This window comes from Quercus suber, unplaced genomic scaffold (genome assembly GCF_002906115.3).
Source record: "Quercus suber isolate HL8 unplaced genomic scaffold, Cork oak 2.0 scaffold_176, whole genome shotgun sequence".
NCBI classification, from domain to species: domain Eukaryota; kingdom Viridiplantae; phylum Streptophyta; class Magnoliopsida; order Fagales; family Fagaceae; genus Quercus; species Quercus suber.
Window position 1 is genome coordinate 636,155 of NW_027069636.1, and position 18,062 is coordinate 654,216.

Genomic DNA, 18,062 nt, shown 5'->3' on the forward strand with positions numbered 1-18,062 from the left:
ACTAGCAAGTGTGAATTTGGCAATGAAGTTCGCCAGGATTTGAGCTTTTATTGCTTCTCTTGGTCTATACCGCACATCAAACTTAATAAATTCTACTGCCCATTGGATTAGTCGTCCAACGACCTCCAGCTTGTTCATGGCCTTCTTTAGTGGGTGATCTGTCAAGACGTTGATTACATGAGCCTGAAAATAAGGTCTGAGCTTCCTTGCTGCTATCACTAATGAAAATGCAAGCTTTTCCATGGGCGGATATCGTCCTTCAACTTCTCTTAAAGCTTTGTTGGTGTAGCAAACGGGCTTTTGTACCATTCCCTCTTCTCTAATCAAGGTTGAACTCATTGCATGGGGGGACATTGCTAAGTAAAGATACAACTTTTCTCCTGGTTTAGATGGGCTTAACAGCGAAGTTGAAGTGAGATAGACCTTCAAGTCTTCAAATGCTTGTTGCCACTCGTCCGTCCATTCAAATACTTTCCTTAATATTTTGAAAAATGACAAACACTTGTCAGTAGCTTTCAAAACAAACCTGTTAAGGGCAGTTACTTGTCTAGTGAGGCTCTAGATGTCCTTGATATTCTTCAGGGGCTCCATGTTTAGAATCGCTTGGATTTTATTAAGGTTTGCTTTAATCCCTCTTTGTGAAACCGTAAAATCAAGGAATTTCCCTGATGCAACTCTAAAGGCACATTTGCTTGGATTCAGCTTTATCTTATATCGCCTAAGTGTATTAAAGGTTTCTTGAAGGTCGTTCAAGTGCTGCGTCTCCCTCGCACTCTTAACTAGTATATCATCCACGCACACTTCAACATTTCTTCCAATTTGTAGATGGAACATATGGTTGACTAGCCTCTAGTAGGTGGCTCTTGCATTTTTCAAACCAAATGACATCACTTTATAACAAAACAAACCTTGGCTTGTAATGAATGATGTTTTCTCCTGGTCTACCTTGTCCATCTTAATCTGGTTATACCCTGAGAATGCATCCATGAAACTTAGTAGCTGATGTCTAACTATTGAATCCACCAACTAATCAATGCGTAGAAGATGGTAGCTATCCTTTGGGCATGCCTTGTTTAAATTTGTGAAACCTATGCACATCCTCCATTTGTCATTAGCTTTTTTTACCATCATTACATTAGCTAGCCAATTAGGGTAGTAAACTTCACGGATGAACTCTGCGCTGATTAACTTATGAATTTCTTCTTTGATGGCATTATCTCATTCTGGGGCAAATACTCTATTTTTCTAATTGACGGTCTTATAAGACGAGGACACATTTAAATGATGAGTAATCACATGGGGATCAATCCCAAGTATGTCTTCATGACTCCAAGCAAAAACATCTATACTCTTTTTTGAGGAATCCAAGGAGATCCTGCTTTGTCTTCTCCCCCATAATCGTCACAATCTTGGTAAACTTCTTAGAGTTGGACTCGACCAATAGTACATCTTCCAATACCTCAATTGGCTCAACCAATGTTCTTTTTTCTTCAATGTTCATTGTCTACATCTGCTCATCCATGGCCAACATTGCTAAGTAACATTCTCTAGCAGCTAATTGATCTCCTTGTATTTCTCCAATGCCATACTCCATTGAGAACTTAACAAACAAGTAGAAGGTGGACGTTGCAGCCCTCCAACTATTCAAAGTTGGTTGTCCAATAATGGCGTTATACGAGGACAAATAGTCTACAACAAGGAAATTAACTTCCTTATTCATTTGTCGTGGGTCAGAGCTAACTATGACTAGCAAGGAGATGATGCCTACTGGTAGAACTTTCATTCCTCCAAACCCAATGAATGACACATTCACTAGACAAAGTAATTTATTTTTAATCTTAATTTGCAAGAAGGTTGGATAGTAGAGGATGTCTACTAAACTCCTGTTATCTATTAACATCCTTCTAGCTGTATAATTTACAATCGCCAAAGTAATGACAATTACATCATCATGAGGATGGGGTAGTCGTCTTGCATCCTCGTCTGTGAAAATAATGGCTTGTTCATTTGCTCTGATCATCCTCGGCAATCGTCCAGATATTTGAACATTCTAGACTTCCCGTAGGTAGGTCTTCTTGGTTTTGGATGAGCTTCTTGTTGGTGTAGCCCCTACAGTGATCCTTATTTTTCCAAGCAGTTGACGTGCTAGCTTTTTTGCTTTGCCCTTCATTGGCTATCTCTCGTCCTTATGGTCTTGCCCAAGAAAGTTTTTTTAACTTTTCCTGCTAATGAGAGATTCAATATGCTGCTTCAAGTCATAGCATTCGTCCGTATAATGTTCATGGTCGCGATGACAACAATAGTACATGCTTTTGTTTCGCTTGCTAGGATCTCTTTTCATCCTCTCCGGCCACTTCAAGGATGGATCGTCTTTGATCTGCATTAACACTTGGTCAAGCTTAGTATTAAATGAAGTGTAGTTGGAGTATCAACTTGAGGAGGGGCTAGCCTTCTTGCCGTCACGATCCCTTTTCTCTCATACTTTTGCTTTCTTTGGACGAGGACCTTGCTCTGGATGGTGTATATAACCATTGTTCAACCGTTCACCTTTCTTATTTTTCTTGGCAATGATTGCATCTTCTGCGTTCATGAAACTTTGGGCTGAATGTATAAATTCAGTCATCATCTGCAGCTCTTGGTCGTATAGCTTATGGATAAACAAGTCTGAATTGACACCATTGTAGAAAGCTATTAAAAGGATTTTGTCATCCATCTCGTCCACCAATAGGGCTTCTTTATTAAAATGGCTAATGAAAGTACGCAGGCTTTCATTTTCTCCTTATCTATGTTTAACAGGCTGGACGAGGAACGCTTTTGCCTTTGTACCCCAGACAAAGTTGTTAACGAACAACTTACTCAACTCCTGAAACGAAGTTATGGTGGTGGTAGCTTACCAAACCATACTCTGGTCGAGCCTTTCAACATAGTAGGAAAGGCTCTGCATATGATTTCGTCTAAAACACCTTGGAGATGCATAGTTGTCTTGAATGTAGCAATGTGATCACAAGGATCACGCGTCCCATCATATAAGTCCAGGGTAGGTATTTTGAACTTGGAAGGCAGGGGATGACTCGTGATGGACGCAATGAAGGGGGAATCAGTCTTGTGGAAGAGGAAATTCACGTGATTTACTCTCCTCATGGAATCCTTCATCTTTTCCATGGCTCTTTTCATCTGGTCCATCTACCTTTCCAAATGTGGTACCCTACGAGTAACGGTACCTCTGGACAAATCTTTTTCAGCATTATTCTCAGCCCCTTCATTCTCTGAATTCTAGCCTCATTCTTCACCACGTTGCTATTGACGCTGTCTATTAACTTCTCTAGTTAACTCCTGGTTCAATTGTGTTAGTTCTGCCATTGCTGCTGCCATGGACTGTAACTGTTGAAGGACGGTCATTGGGGGTGCTGATGTATTGTTTGGGTGACTGGAGGCGTTTTCACTCTCTTGGTGTCTTGTATTGGTGGCCATCAACCTAGTTCGAACCATGCAGCCTTTTTGTCTTAGAAAGTTAAGAAGTTAACATTTAGAAATTTAACATTCTCGTCTTCTCCACAAACGGCGCTAACTGATGATGCACAAAAATCAGTAGGCTGGAATACTTCGGACTATGGTAGTGGCTCTTTGATCCTGAAAAGAAAGAACTGTTATGGGTAATTGGTGTAACCCGGCTAAGGACCCTCCAACGATTAAGTTAGTTTTCTCTCTAGAACACAATGACGAGAAATTGTGAACAGTAAAACTTAACTCGAGTGAATGAGACTTGTTTCTTTTATAGAGAGTTTAGAGTGGGTCTACTTGTTCGGATCCATTACCATTATGGATGATGTGAGTAGTTAATGGAGAAAATGGGTAAATGGAGTACATGGAGTGAATTACAAGGTACTTCTTCCACGTTTTGAGAGTAGCATATTACGGTCAGATCATAAGGAACTTTATGAGAAGTTCTTTTGTAGGATTCACTGAATGTTATTTGGTCGTCCTTGCTTTTGTGCTATGGACGACTAACCTGATCTTGTTATAAAGGGACATGTATTGTTCCTAAGTACAATGTCCTTGTTCTCTTCTTCTTAAGGTTTTCTGGATGTGATCAAGTTATGGACGTCGTGACTATGGACAACTACCATAGACAAATATCCTTAACTTGGTCCCCATAAATATCCAAATTCCATATAATGTTCTTGCTCATATCTCATATCTTTAATTTTGGCCATTGATGTCATAGACTTAAAAACTGCTTAAATTTGAAACTCTCATTAATATTTGTTATTTCTTTTCGTTATTTTGGACAGTAACAAGTTAGAGTAAATAGGTAACTGTTGCCAAAAAGTGTGTGTTGCCTAGCTAATCATTTTTTATTTGTTGGTAATCACTTTCTTACTCCATGGAAGTTTTATCTCTTTAATTGAAGCTTTATGTTTATATCCTCCATATATACACTCCATCTTTAATAGTGGTCAAATCGAGTTATAAACAAGGATTATGTGAAATGCATGATTTAATCAGTGCTCTTCAATTAGAGCTATAAACGTTATAAGTCGAGCTGAGTATTGAAAGTTCACAATTGTTCAATTAAATTTTTTTTTGAAATTTGAACACAAGTCGGGTTCGAGCTCATCAATAAATAAGATTGTATATTCAAGCTTAGTTTATTTTATTATTGAACAAGCTCGAGCTTGTTCATGAATTACTTTATTGAGTAATTCTCTTTTTCCAAATATGGTAAAACCATGACAAAAATATTTTACCAATTCACAAATCTATGATAATAATCAATAACTAAATTGTACACCTAGTTAAAGTTATACTATTAAGTTAATTAGCTATAATGAATTTATTTTGAGTTTATAAAAATTAGATTCACCAACGTTGTATTGTTAAAAGTTCTATATATTTTTTACTACACATGATCGATTTATATTATCAACAAACTACAAAGTACAAATAATAATTTGATACCATATGAACTCATTTACAAACTCACACAATCTAATATAAGTATATTTGTAGAGAAGTATACTTGTGAACATGTAATATTACATATATTTAAATCGATTCTTATGTTCACAAACGCATTATTATATTTCAAATTGACTTGTTTAGTTTCTCAAAAAAAAAAAAAAAAAAATTGACTTGTTTAATAGTTGAACCAAAATTTAGGCTTAAATTTGACTTAGAGTGGGTTTGTATAGCAACGCATTTGCGTTTCCTTGGGTGGGTCCCGTGTACTGCTCACGGGACCCACAAGTACCTCCTTCATCAAATATAACTTCTAACCTGGGTCCAGCGGCACTATTCACACATTTAAAAATTATTTTGCTACAGTGTTTTCAGTTTTAAGTAATAAACTGTATCCAAACAGACCATTATTTGGTAAACAAAAGAATAATAATAAGCATTTTTTTCCCAAGCTAAGATCGAGTTGTGCAAAAATGACTCAATTCATCTTTGGCCCTATCTTTAAGCTTTGGCTTTTTCTTTGTTTAACTACTATACAAAATAATGAAAATGGACAAAAGGTTCAAATTGAAACGATTTCATAAATTAGAGATTTTATGGGGTGTTTGGTACATGTCTTTAAATAATAATTTTTAGTTTTTAAATAATATTATACGTATTTCTACACACTTTTTCACCCTCACGTATTTTCACACATGTTTCAAATAATAATTTTCAGTTTTTAAGTGCATCTACCAAATACTAATTACCAAAATTAAAAACAGCTAACCTAATCTGAAATCTAATAGTATAAACTTTAAGCCTTTATAAATAATTTTTGAAAAGCCCATTTTCGAACCTAAAGCCCTTTTCCAGAGTCCAAACTCCGTAGTGTCTCTACTTGGGTTAATTGATTTGGAAAACAGGTTAACGGATAAAAATGATACTGTGCGTGGGAGATTGGAGAAACTTCAAAACGGTGCGGTTGATAGAGAGCCTACAGTACAGAGGGAAGAAAACGCAACAGGTAGTTCAGGAATAATAATATAAAAGCGGAAAAGGAAAAAGCCGGCTTCTGAAATTAATTTAACCCTAGAAAGAACTATATAAAGCTAACCCAAACTTAACCACGATCTCTGACCCGTGGTAAAAATGATTTAGGCGGGAAAACCCCAAAACTATACACACTCACACACACAACTCCTCCAACTCTCTCTCAAAAACTCTTTTGTTTTCTCTCTCATAAGAAACCATGAACGGCGGTCGCCGGACCCGGGCCGTGGCGGCGAGCGAGGTCGCCGTGGAAGAAAAGCGGCCAGTGGTGGTGAAAGAAGGAAGCGCAGAGGAGCCAATGGTGGTTCTGGACGAGTCTCATTTGGAATCGGAGGTTGCGAAGCTACGTGGACGTTGGGAACTAGCCTCCGTTCTCAATTTCCTCGGCGTAAGATCATCTTCGTTTCTGATTTTGAGAGAGAGAGAGAGAGAGAGAGATATCTTTGTTTGATAATGTGGTCGTGGTTATGGAATCAGGACTTTGTTTTAGTGATTTTTGTTTGTTTGATGATATTTTTGTAGGTTTTTGAGCCTGTGATTGGGAGTGGTTTGAAACTCTCTGCGGAAGAGATTGAGATGGGTTTGATTAAGCCAAACAGTTCACTTGCTCAACTTCACATTGCGCTTTTGAAGGTTTTTACTCGTATCTGTATTTATTCTCACAATGTTTGTGCGTGTTATCCATTTCTTCAGTTTCACTGCTAGAAAAAAATCACGGATCTATGTGTAGTTGAAATTGTTGGCATCTCTAGTATTGCTTATTGCTAGTGTAAATGAACCTTCTCATTGTTTGTTTGTTTGATATTGCTCATTTCTCTGTTAATTTCATAAGATGAAGCGGACGCAAGCCACGCCTTATATGCGTCCTAAATCAGGACATGTGTCCGGTGTGGCTTGCACTGTGTGGAACAGAACACAAACCATGTCCCCTTTTGTGTGAAGAGTTGGTGTGATCAGGAAATTTGCGGAAGTTGAGAGTTATAGTAGTATTAAGGCGATTCCTTAGTAAGGTATTGGCAGGAACTGATACAGCCAATGCCTTAAAATATCTATTAGATGTTCTATTTTCTGATGATTCTTGCTCATTTTAGAACATTATGTAACGTGGTTAACACTTTCTTTGTTGGGATTTATTAAGTATTTGTGTGATTGGATATACTGATAGACAAGGCAGTAGCTTGTACATTATACTCTTTGTTTCTTTTTCTTTTTGTGGGTAGTGTAGTTTGCACTGTGCTTCGTGTGTAATGAAGCTCCATTATATTACTGTGTATGCTCTATTGGATTCCAGATACAAAGACAAGGTTTCAGAAGCTTGATTATGTGTGCATTCAAGTTTTTACTTTTTGATGCTATTGGACTACATACAAACTTTCATATCTTCTGGTTGCTGAATATGGTGCCTTATATTGATGTTGTCAGATTGAGTACAGTATTTTTCTCAATGGTATTTGTTGTTTAATTCTTCTTATTTTCTTTTTAATGGTTATAGGAAAAAGTAAAAAAAAATGGGATGGATAATTTATGAAATTACTTACAGGTTTATTTTCAGTTCTAGCCTTGAAGATTTTACTTCTAAATATATAAAAATGATAAGCAGTAGCGAAATGAGCTCAAATGTCTTGAAAACCCAAAATAGAGTGGTTTTGCTTTCAAGTTCTCAAATTCTATTGCAAGCTTACAAGCTTCTCAATTATTTTTCAAGAGTTCTATAAATTGTCCTTCCATTTATTGTTGTGTATATGACCTGAATTTTTTCCAGGGAATACCACCTGTAAGTAAAAAATTGAACGGTTCTGATGCTTGGGTGGCTGAACTTTGTAAGAAACTTGATACTTGGTGGCCGTGGGTAAGTTGTTTAGGCAAGCTGACCTTGTTGTGTACTCTTTTTACCCATTTATAAATAGGAAGATTTTACAATTTTGACATTAATTTGCCTTTTACTGCAGGTAGCTGAAGGGGAGACTCCATTGGTGGCAGCTAAAGGGTATTAGTCATGTATTACTTGTTTTTAATATGACCATTTTTTATTTATTTGATGTTATGTTAACTGAGGTCGTAGTGCTGTTTCTTTCACAGAGAGGAGATAATACCCAGATACAAACAGCTTGATTCAACTAATCGTTTACTCATTTTGAAGGCACTTTGTGAACTCCGGGCTCATGTAATATATCCTGGCTTTTCCTCCTTAAGTAATTTCTTTTTTAATTATTTAGGATTGTTTGGCATGCTTTCTACCTAGAGATCCTTTTAACTGCTTGTTTTGTTTGTATATGAATGTTTCTTTCTCCTTAGGGAGATGTTCAAACTAATAATATGCTAGAGGAAGTTTTATAACCCATTCCTTTTGTTCACAGCAAGATGATACAGTTTCTTATATAAATGATGCTTTAAAACAAGGAAATGTAGTATCTTCTTTCCGCAAAGATAAGATAGGAGGAGATGGAAATGGGACTTCCTATTGGTAAGTTTGAATGTGTTATGAATGTTATCAATTAGTAGCATGATCACTGTTGATGATTCTTATTATGTTCATTCTAGGTATGATGGAAACAAAACTATTGGCTATAGATTGTACAGGGAACTGAATATATATCCATCAAAGAGAAACTCTAAGGGTAAAGGATGTTTAACTCCATCAGCTATCAACTTTCAATGGGAAACTCTTGCAACCAATCTTGAGGAATTTCGCAAAGTTGTGGTAAGGTTGAATTTTCTTGTTTGTTCTGGACTAGGAGCTCTAGTTCACTGTCTATTTCTGGCAATGGCAGGATGAACTCTCAGGTAGCGATGTTGTAGCAGAAGTTGATGTTTGTAAGACAATTGAAACTGATGCCATTCCTATTCTTGAGAAGCTTCAAAAGGTAAAGTTTATTTTAACAGTTTTAAGCTTCTGTAGTGATTCATTGTTCATATTGGTTAGAAATAATATTATCTTTGGTTGTTAAAGAACAAAGAAAGGGCACTGAAACAAAAGCAACGGAAAGCATTGCTCCTGAGTAATTTTGCGAATCCTTATGGGGCTGGAATTACTCGCACTTGTCGAACTCGTAGGCCTATCAGCTACACATTTGGTACGTTGCAAAGTTTGTTTTTGTAACTTGTATTATCTGGTTGTGTAGCATAGATCCGGAGGAACCTCACAAACTATTTTTTTGGTGAATAAATCTCCTAACCAACTTATAAACCTGGTTATTATCAGTTATTTTGTGCAAATTCAATTGCATTTAATAACAGGAACTTTGTGTAAAATGTTTAAGGCCTCCTGTAAACTGGACCATATATAGTGAAGTTACAACATCATGAACAAAATTTTTATTTGGACAAAATGGCTGGTGAAATAATTTGGCTGATTTTGTGCATTAATTTAATCTCTTCTTCTTCATTTTTTTCTGGGTTGGAGTTCTGCTTTTAACTCTTTTCACTGTTCTAATTTATTAGAGCATTGTAATTTGAGAGATTAACGTACTGCTACTCAATTACACCACCGGTGTACCTGGCTATTCTCTTTTTTTGATTAATAGACTTTTGTTACTTATCAAAAAAAAATCTATGAATTTAGGAAAGTATTAGGGTTAGCTTCGAAACATATGTGTTTAAAGAATTTGCTCTCTTAACCTAAAACAATTCGTGTTAGATATCTTCAAAAATTGATATATCACCAATGGCATTGAGTTTATTCTGAAAGTATGCTTGTGCCATCCTTTATATATTTTGGTGAGGCTGGAGTTGGGGTCATTACTCGATAATTGGTTTTAGTAAACTTGAACCATCCTTGAATATTGTTTTATGTCAACTGAGCTGAGTCCGATAACTTTGTTCCTTGCTTCATTTATGTCAGTACCAGATAATCTGTTGACCTTAAATTACCTATCAAAGAAACCTCTTGAATAAAGGTAGCATGAATTCTTTGTTTTGAAACTCAGCTTTAATAAAGTGGCTTCCTATGAGTCACTGTAGAGAGATTAAAAAAGATCCACTCTCAATTAGGAATTTTCATAGACATATGGCTGCCTACTTTAAATCCAACAGGTAACTTGCTTGACCCTTTTATTGAAGTGTTGCTACATCAGTTTGCCACCATCTTAGAGATGAGTTCCTCCCCCACCCCCACCCCCCCCCCTTCTCTTTTTGCCTCAATAATATTCTCTCTGTTACATCACTTTCTTCTTGAGATCATTAAGTCCAAGAAATGAGTGAAATCTATCCTTGGAACTTAATCCCTGTAGGTACTGAATCATAAAATTTTATCAGTGTTCCTCGCCATGTTCTGTCCTTGATATATATATATATATATATTTTCAAATGTGCACTGTTTAACTCTTCTTTTTTAAATTAAACTTCTTTTATGTTAACAAACTGCTTTCAATTTTGGAAATAACGTGCAGATGAATATGACCGGGCCATTGATGAGGCTATTCAACTAACAAAGTAAGAGAGATGCAAACTTACTGCTTTTATCTTTATAGATTAATTTACTATGCTATCTCTATTGCTCATGGATCGAGTTTGACATAATGAGGTAGTTTTAGCAACACTATTCTTTTGGTACAAAAATATTTTGTAATCAGCAAGCAACTGGGATGTTTTAGTTAATTTTTTTATGAAAGGAAGGTTGCTAGATTCTCTTAAAAGGTTAAATATGATCATTCTAAGATTGCAGTGAAGTTTCCACAATCACTTCCATATGTGCACGAGAAATTGGATAATATGTTGAAAACAGATACTATCTATATTAACTGACATTTAAGTAGCTACTTTTTTCATAACTTCCCAAATGTATATTGTCGGAAAACATATTCTGTTTTGCTGTCTGCTGGACAACCTGCTTATGGTAGTTATCATATCTGTTGTGACTGCATTGCTCATTGAATTGGGCTGACTGATGTACATAAATGTGACTGATATTGTTCTGCCCATGGATAAATTCACCTTTCACTTTATTATTTAGGGAAATGTTTATGTGGAAGTCATCTTTGTTAAGCAAAGACAAAGCAGAATATAGGTAAAGGTATATGCATGCTTCTCCAAGACATCACATTAACACGAAATCATTTAATTGGGATAGTAATCTGCTTTAGTTTGCTTTCCCTTGCATCTTGGATTGCTTTCCTCCACGAAAGGAAGGGGAGGAAAAAATAAAAAGCCATTTCCCGTAGAGGAAGATGACTACCCCCAAATCGAAGATTGTTATCTTTTATAATGTTAGATAATGTAGCACTTATATTACGCTTGGTGTAATATGCTATTGCTACTTTTTGTCATGCTCCATTACCTCTTCTGCTTCATATAATATGCTATCTTAGACTTAACATGTTTATTAATAGAACCATTTTCTACTAATTCAGCTTGCGCATTTCATATTATTTGAAGGAATTGTTTTTTGTGATTGTGACTTCAATTCCTGTTTCAGAAAGGGGAAAACTACTGCTGACAGGAAGGCTAGTCAACATGAAAGCAATGGCATTGACTCTAATGGGGGCCAAGAAAAGGATACAGACTCAAAGGATAGTTCTGGTAAAAAAAGTGACTCCATGGATAATGACACTGAAAGTGACAGGCTTCAAGAATTTAATTCTGATAATGAAAATGAGGATGCTGATTATTGTGGGAATGAGGATGCTGATTATCGTGGCAAGGATGATATTAATGATGGTAGTGACCTAGGAAATTATGAAGCAGATGAGAATGCTGTAGTGAAAACTAAAAGCTTGGGTGCAAAGAATAGGTTGAGACAAAGACCCACTCACAATTCTGCCCTTAACTCTGTTGTGGTACCTGATTCAGAAGATTCAGATGATGAAAACGTACCAGAAAATACTAACAAAGAGATATCAAGAGATGAAAGTTCTTCCCCAGGTACTACTGCAGAAGAGGCCAGTGACAGCTAAAATGATTTTTCGAAATGTGAAACCTAACATTCAAGTGAGTGCACAGGCTAAAATGTTTTTCCATGAATTTTTTAAGCAGACGAAATTTTGAAACACTAACGTCTTCTAAAAGTGTCATGGAAATTTATTCTCACTATATTGTATCTTGGAAACAGAACTTGTATTCTTGTCTCGTTTCCATGAACTCTGTTTATCTAAATAGCTGAAAGGTGGTTGTCTTGTACAAGGTTTTAGTTAGGAGAATGGAGATTCAACTTGACCATCCATCCAACTTATGCATTTTTGTCTTCTATTTATTATGGCCTTGGGGTTTGCAGTGAAAAAGAAACAAGACAGAATGATATGGTACCGTGCGCTTAATTTCACTTGTGCTTTAGCTATGCCTTTATCATTGCAATTAGCTTGAATTATAATAAAGACAAGAACAAAGCATGATATTCAACTTTCAAGGACTCCATTACAACAAAAAGTTAAATAAAAATCAGATACAAGTTTGTGTTACCCTTAACCAGTAATCATGGTTCCAGCTCCTTCATCAGTGAGAATCTCCAAAAGCAAAGAATGGGGCAGCCTCCCATCGATAATACTCGCCGTCTTACACCCTTGTGCAAGTGTCCTCACACAACAATTCACCTTAGGAATCATCCCACCACTCACCTTCTCATTCTCAATCATCTTCTTCACCTCCCTAATATTAATCTCCTTTACCAAACTACTTGGATCCTCTCGGTCCTCCAAAATCCCCGGCACGTCAGTCAACAAAATCAGCTTCTCCGCCCCCAATGCCGCCGCCAACTCCCCCGCCACCGTGTCTGCATTTATATTATAAGGCTGCCCCGACTCGTCGGCAGCCACTGACGTCACTACCGGAATATGCCCATTCTCGATATGCGGCCTCAGAACGGTAGGGTCGACCCGGGCGACCTCGCCGACGAACCCCAATTGGGCGGAATTGGAAGCCGGCCGAGCCGTGAGAAGCTGCCCATCCATTCCAGAGAGGCCGACGGCAATGGCGCCGGCTTTGTTGATCAAAGAGACTAAATGTTTGTTGACTTTACCGACTAAGACCATAGAGACGATCTCCATGGTTTGGGAATCGGTGACACGGAGGCCGTCACGGAAGACTGCCTCGATGTTGAGGCGTTTGAGCCAGAGGTTGATCTCGGGGCCGCCGCCATGGACGAGGACGGGGCGGAGGCCGACGCAGGCAAGGAGGACGAGGTCGTTGACGACGGAGGCTTGGAGATCTTGGGATTTCATGGCGGCGCCGCCGTACTTGACGACGATGGTCTTGCCTCGGAATTTCTGGATGAAGGGCAGCGATTCAGAGAGAATGTCGACTCGGAACTGACCCGGTTTGGGCGAGAGTGAGTTTGACTCATTGGCGGAGTTTTTGACGGAGAGAGAGCGTGGTTTTGGAGAGTGGGAAAATGGGAAGGCGGTGATGCGGGTTATGGTGTTTGGGGTTTTAGAAGAAAACAAGGGAGGTGAATAGTGGTTTATTAGGGATTTTGAAGTCAACATTTTTGTGAGTCTATGACTATGACGGCGGAGAAAGACCAGGGTTTAAGAGTGAAGATTTAAGACAGTAGTTGAAAAATAAACTATGCACAGACCAGGAGGGTATTAGTATTTGTGTTGGGTGATTAACATATATATATATATATATATATTAGTGTTGGGTGCTACTTCTAATTGCTAAAGCCAAAAAGTACCTAACGTATCGTATTCCTTTTCTTTCGCATATATACTGAGCTTCGGAGTTTAGACGCAAAGACCTTTTTATAGCGCTCAAAAATTCTCCTTTGATCTTCTACTATTACTCTTTTGGCCAAACAGTCGTATATGTGTAAGAAGTCAGAACTCATGATAATTGTGTGACAGGATTCAAGAGATCAGAAGCGATTGGTCACTTCACTTGGGGACTGTAAATTTTGGTTTAGACATCTACCAGTAGGTGTATATGCCATCTTTTTCGGCCCTTGCTTTAATTTATTTACTGTTCAGTCTGTTTGTATGTGGGTCCCAAAAAAGAAATAAGCAAGCTTTTTTCGTTTCGCGGCGTATTCCACACTACTCCATCAGAACAGATTCTGATTTCTGACCATTGAACGGTGCTGTTGTTCGGCGCTGATAGCCATGGAACGATGGCGATCAGCCAACGTGAGATTCGTTGGTGAGAAGTGCAATAATAAGGCAACACAAAGTTAAAATGAAAAATTTTTGGATCTAAACACGTGTTTAGAAAGCTCCCATTACAACCTAACATATTTGGTATGATGGTTATTTCCCGCTGAGACCCAACAGATTCTTCTTTATCCTGTCTGGAGTTAGCCATAGCTTGGAAATATTGAACTGCAAATGAATATTACACAGAAGACGCCAATTGTAGGTACTCAAAAAATAAAGGCTCAAGTCTACTAAGAACAGTAGTACCTTGTCCTTCAAATCAAGCCCAAACAATAAAATTTCTTTAGAGAGTGATAAAAAACTCTAAGTGCAATTCTAAGCTAAGTTTATGTTATGGCCAAAGAGCCCCGAATAACAGATAAATGTAACTTGAGTAATAATTGAGAATAATGTTCTCCTCGGGCTGGTTCGAGGTTTAGTTTAACAGTGGTACCTTATCCTTCAAATCAAGCCCAAACAATAGAATTTCTTTAGAAAGTGATAAAAAACTCCAAGTGCAATTTTAAGCTAAATTTATGTTATGGCCGAAGAGCCCCGAATAACAGATAAATGTAACTCGAGTAATAATTGAGAATAATGTTCTCCTTGGGCTGGTCTGAGGTTCAGTTTCTTATATATGATTAGTACAAGCTATTTACTAGATAATACACTATTCACTTTCCCATTTTTCTATATCACAGAGAAAGTGTTCCTTCCCTTTCTTCTGGGAGGTTTCCTTCCTTTTATATCCTCCTTCTTTGCATCATAACCCTCCACTTATACACCTCAAAGCATTCCTTAGGATACTTGTCCCATCAAACCTTTGCTGAAACTGGTAAAAGGAGCTGCTAGTTGTGAAGTTATTGTTTAGATGTCATTTTCACATTAATGCAGCTAATATGGCTAGTGTAGGGCATTCAATGTGGAGGTGGGAGGTATATCTTTCAGAAAACTTCCTCCCACGTCCCTTGCTCCCACTATGGTCCTTTATTCTCTTCCTAGGCCTTTGTAAGATATCAACTACCCTGTTTCTACTTCCATCCTCGGGCCGACGGAATCCTTGGAGCTTACCTATCCCCTCGGGCTAGCTTATGCAAGCTTCTCCGTGGTCTAATCCTCTTCGCTCCTCGGACCCCCCACATCAACTATGAGATTTGGGGGTATATCTAATCGTATAGTTTTTTTTTTTTCTTTTCTTTTCATGTATGGGATCTTGAATAAATTTGATGTTTGGATTAAGATTTTTTTTTCCTCATAAAGTGCTTTCTAGGAACTTCCTTAGTTCTTTTTCATTCTTTTATATACTAGAATCAAGCACAAAATATCAAGATCTACATGTACACACAAACACTAAATTTCTCTCTCTAAATTTTTACTTTGATTGATCATTACAAACTTTTAGGCTTTGAAGATCATGGCTGATTTAGATTTGATAAGGATGGCCTATGAAAGCATGAAGAATATAAGGTCTAAAGATTTGAAAATGAATGTTGAACAGTTGAAGCATACCAATGTAGAGAAGATGGCTATTGCCACACTTGATGGCTAATACTAATGTTGAACAGTTGAAGCATACCAATGCAAAGGACAAAATTTAGCTACAAAATTGATTGTAGTCTAATACTACAATATTACTTAATAAAATAAACATTACTATATATTTTGAAAATTTAACTGTTGAATTGCATGTTCTTTATGCTTTTAATATACATGTCAAATTTTGTGTCAATCGGATATTATTTACTATATGATCTATAAGTTTATATTTTATGTATAATTTTAAACTACAAAAACTTGCAATTTGAACAATCTATTGATAACATAGCTATTGATATCTATTTTTTTAGAAATTTTGCAAGCATGAAGAATATTATAAGAAAATGTCATCCAATGATGGATTTGTCAAAATTCACCTCCAATTAAGGCTACAACTAATTTTGTACCAAATTTTGTCTTTTATATAAAATAATAGTATGTATAAACAATCAAACTAATAGTATGTATATTTGAAAGAAAAATCAAGTGCATGTAAAAAATACTTGCCTGTAGGTCAATGGTGGTGGTGGTGATGTCTCCCATGTCTTGTATATCTCTAAAATAATCAACAAATGATTTTCTAAATTCTAATACTTACATAAACATAACTTTATTATTTTACTTCAAAACTTACACCAAATCAAGACTCATAAGTTCAATATTTTCTTTAATATTAAGTATCTTTGACATTCTTGTGACTCTTACTCTATATTCCAATTGTCTTTTTCAGTGTCGATTACATCAAAGATATTATATTTTTTTGATTTTGCCTTTCCATTTTGATAAAAAATAATAATAATAATAGAAAAAAAAAATCAAATTGTTATCAAAAAAGTATCATCAAATTAATATCAGGATAAAAAAGTATGATGTTTATGTAAAATAACTTTAATAAAAAAAGTAGAGATGCATTCCCCTTTTCTTTATATCATGGAATGTTGAAGTTGCTCACTTCGATGGTGCTGTCCATAGATTGATATTCTAAGCTATTAAAGTAAAAAATAAAAATATGTGTGTGCATGTAAGTTAGTGTATACCAACTCTTAAAAGATGAGTTTTTGTTTTTTGATTGTGTTTTCTTTGACCAAAATATCATTGAGTAGATTCTTCTAATTTAAGAGTCATGAATAACCCAAAAATAAGATTGTCCTCCAAATCAAAATAAAGGGTAATGTACATATTGAGAATGTCAACCCATCCTCGAGCTTCAGGCCATACTTTGAATAGTCTCAGCCCATTCGGCTGAACACATCGAATGCAAGGCTAAGATGGATTAGAGATAATGCATTGGGAGAATTTGCCCATCGAGCAATAACCAATGTCATGCGTAAGTTACTAGGAAGTCATATCAACCGTAAGCGGTGGGTCCCATCCGGTCAGGGATACAAGGGAAAGGGACTAATTGACATGGGGAAACACCCCCCCCCCTCCCCCCCAAAAAAAAATCTTGACAACCCCATTAAGGATATGCTATAAACAAAGGAGGAGGATCAAAAGGAGGGGGTTGGAAAATTTTTGGTAAGCGAAACACGAGAGAAGTAAGGAAATTTATGCTTGGGTATAGACATCACATTTTGTACCACTTACAACTCGGGCCCAGTTCCCTAATGATGTAAGAATTCTAAAAGCCCAAGGTTGGTTTAGAGCATAATCAGATGAAAATTGACTTAAAGAAAGTGTTTTTGAAAAATAAAACTAATTTTTTGACCAAATCAACTATTTTTGGAAAATAAATGCCACAGAAACTCTAGGGCATGCATATGAATACACAAGATTTACATGTGCATGCTTCCTGCATGCATATGCATATATGTGCATGCGTACGCATGCTAGGGTTCTAGAAACTATGAAATGAAAGGTTGTTTGCATTAAAATTTGGTTTGGAACGAATCTCACATCGTCTGAGAGCCATCCTAACCCATATTTTTCGACTGTATAAAGCCATAAATGGTACATTTTCAAGGATGACGAATTTGGGTGGTAAAACACATAAGATTCAATAGAAAATAGTGAATCAAAGAGAGAGTTTTTCACAAAACATCCTCAAGTCAAATTTTATTTGATTGAGATCTTTTTTGGCCTTAATCTTTGAGTTCTAAGTTTACTAACTCATTTTTTGAATTGGTTGTGGCTAGATTGACTGAAGGGAACGATCAAAATCAAGCTCTAGAAAGTTCTTGTGTTGAAGTAAAAGTTCTATCTTTGGCTCTTCACTTTTCTTAGTTTTTCTGTAATTCATTGTCTTGTTTATATGTTTTAATGCTCTAATATGCTTGTTTAGTTTAGGTTTATTTCGTGTTTGTGTTAGAAGTATGCTAGGTTGTTAGTTTCTTTGTTTCTTTTTTTGTTTTGCTTGTTTTCTATTATGGTTTTCTGGGTTCAGGGTTTCAGGTGTGTATGTGAGTGCATGCAACTTGCATGCGTACACATATTCATGATATGCATATGCATACAATTGGGATGCACACGCATGCC

General features: G+C 36.6%; 3 protein-coding genes across 3 annotated transcripts; 1 reads left to right on the forward strand and 2 right to left on the reverse strand.

The window, feature by feature from the left end:
- Positions 1-1,504: 1,504 nt before the first annotated feature.
- On the reverse strand, positions 1,505-2,020 carry LOC111998468 (uncharacterized). The gene has a single exon (XM_024030565.1). The coding sequence runs from the start codon at positions 2,018-2,020 to the stop codon at positions 1,505-1,507; it is 516 nt and encodes a 171-aa protein (XP_023886333.1).
- Positions 2,021-6,012: 3,992 nt separating this feature from the next.
- Positions 6,013-12,178, forward strand: LOC111998477 (DDT domain-containing protein DDR4). Its single transcript, XM_024030578.2, has 11 exons — positions 6,013-6,379; positions 6,514-6,624; positions 7,754-7,840; positions 7,941-7,978; positions 8,071-8,155; positions 8,349-8,455; positions 8,533-8,692; positions 8,763-8,855; positions 8,942-9,065; positions 10,380-10,422; positions 11,405-12,178. Exons 1-11 carry the CDS (start codon positions 6,191-6,193, stop codon positions 11,880-11,882), a joined length of 1,515 nt encoding a protein of 504 aa, XP_023886346.1. The 5' UTR covers positions 6,013-6,190; the 3' UTR covers positions 11,883-12,178.
- A 111-nt stretch (positions 12,179-12,289) lies between these two features.
- LOC111998479 (acetylglutamate kinase, chloroplastic) lies at positions 12,290-13,736 on the reverse strand. Its single transcript, XM_024030580.2, has one exon. The coding sequence runs from the start codon at positions 13,404-13,406 to the stop codon at positions 12,387-12,389; it is 1,020 nt and encodes a 339-aa protein (XP_023886348.1). The 5' UTR covers positions 13,407-13,736; the 3' UTR covers positions 12,290-12,386.
- Positions 13,737-18,062: the final 4,326 nt, after the last annotated feature.

Bases quoted from the DNA above. Each gene is read 5' to 3' on its own strand.
- LOC111998468 (XM_024030565.1), bottom strand. From the start codon at position 2,020: ATGATCAGAGCAAATGAACAAGCCATTATTTTCACAGACGAGGATGCA.
- LOC111998477 (XM_024030578.2), top strand. From the start codon at position 6,191: ATGAACGGCGGTCGCCGGACCCGGGCCGTGGCGGCGAGCGAGGTCGCC. The intron at 6,380-6,513 runs GTAAGATCATCT...ATATTTTTGTAG, and splicing joins CCGTTCTCAATTTCCTCGGC to GTTTTTGAGCCTGTGATTGG. The intron at 6,625-7,753 runs GTTTTTACTCGT...AATTTTTTCCAG, and splicing joins TTCACATTGCGCTTTTGAAG to GGAATACCACCTGTAAGTAA.
- LOC111998479 (XM_024030580.2), bottom strand. From the start codon at position 13,406: ATGTTGACTTCAAAATCCCTAATAAACCACTATTCACCTCCCTTGTTT.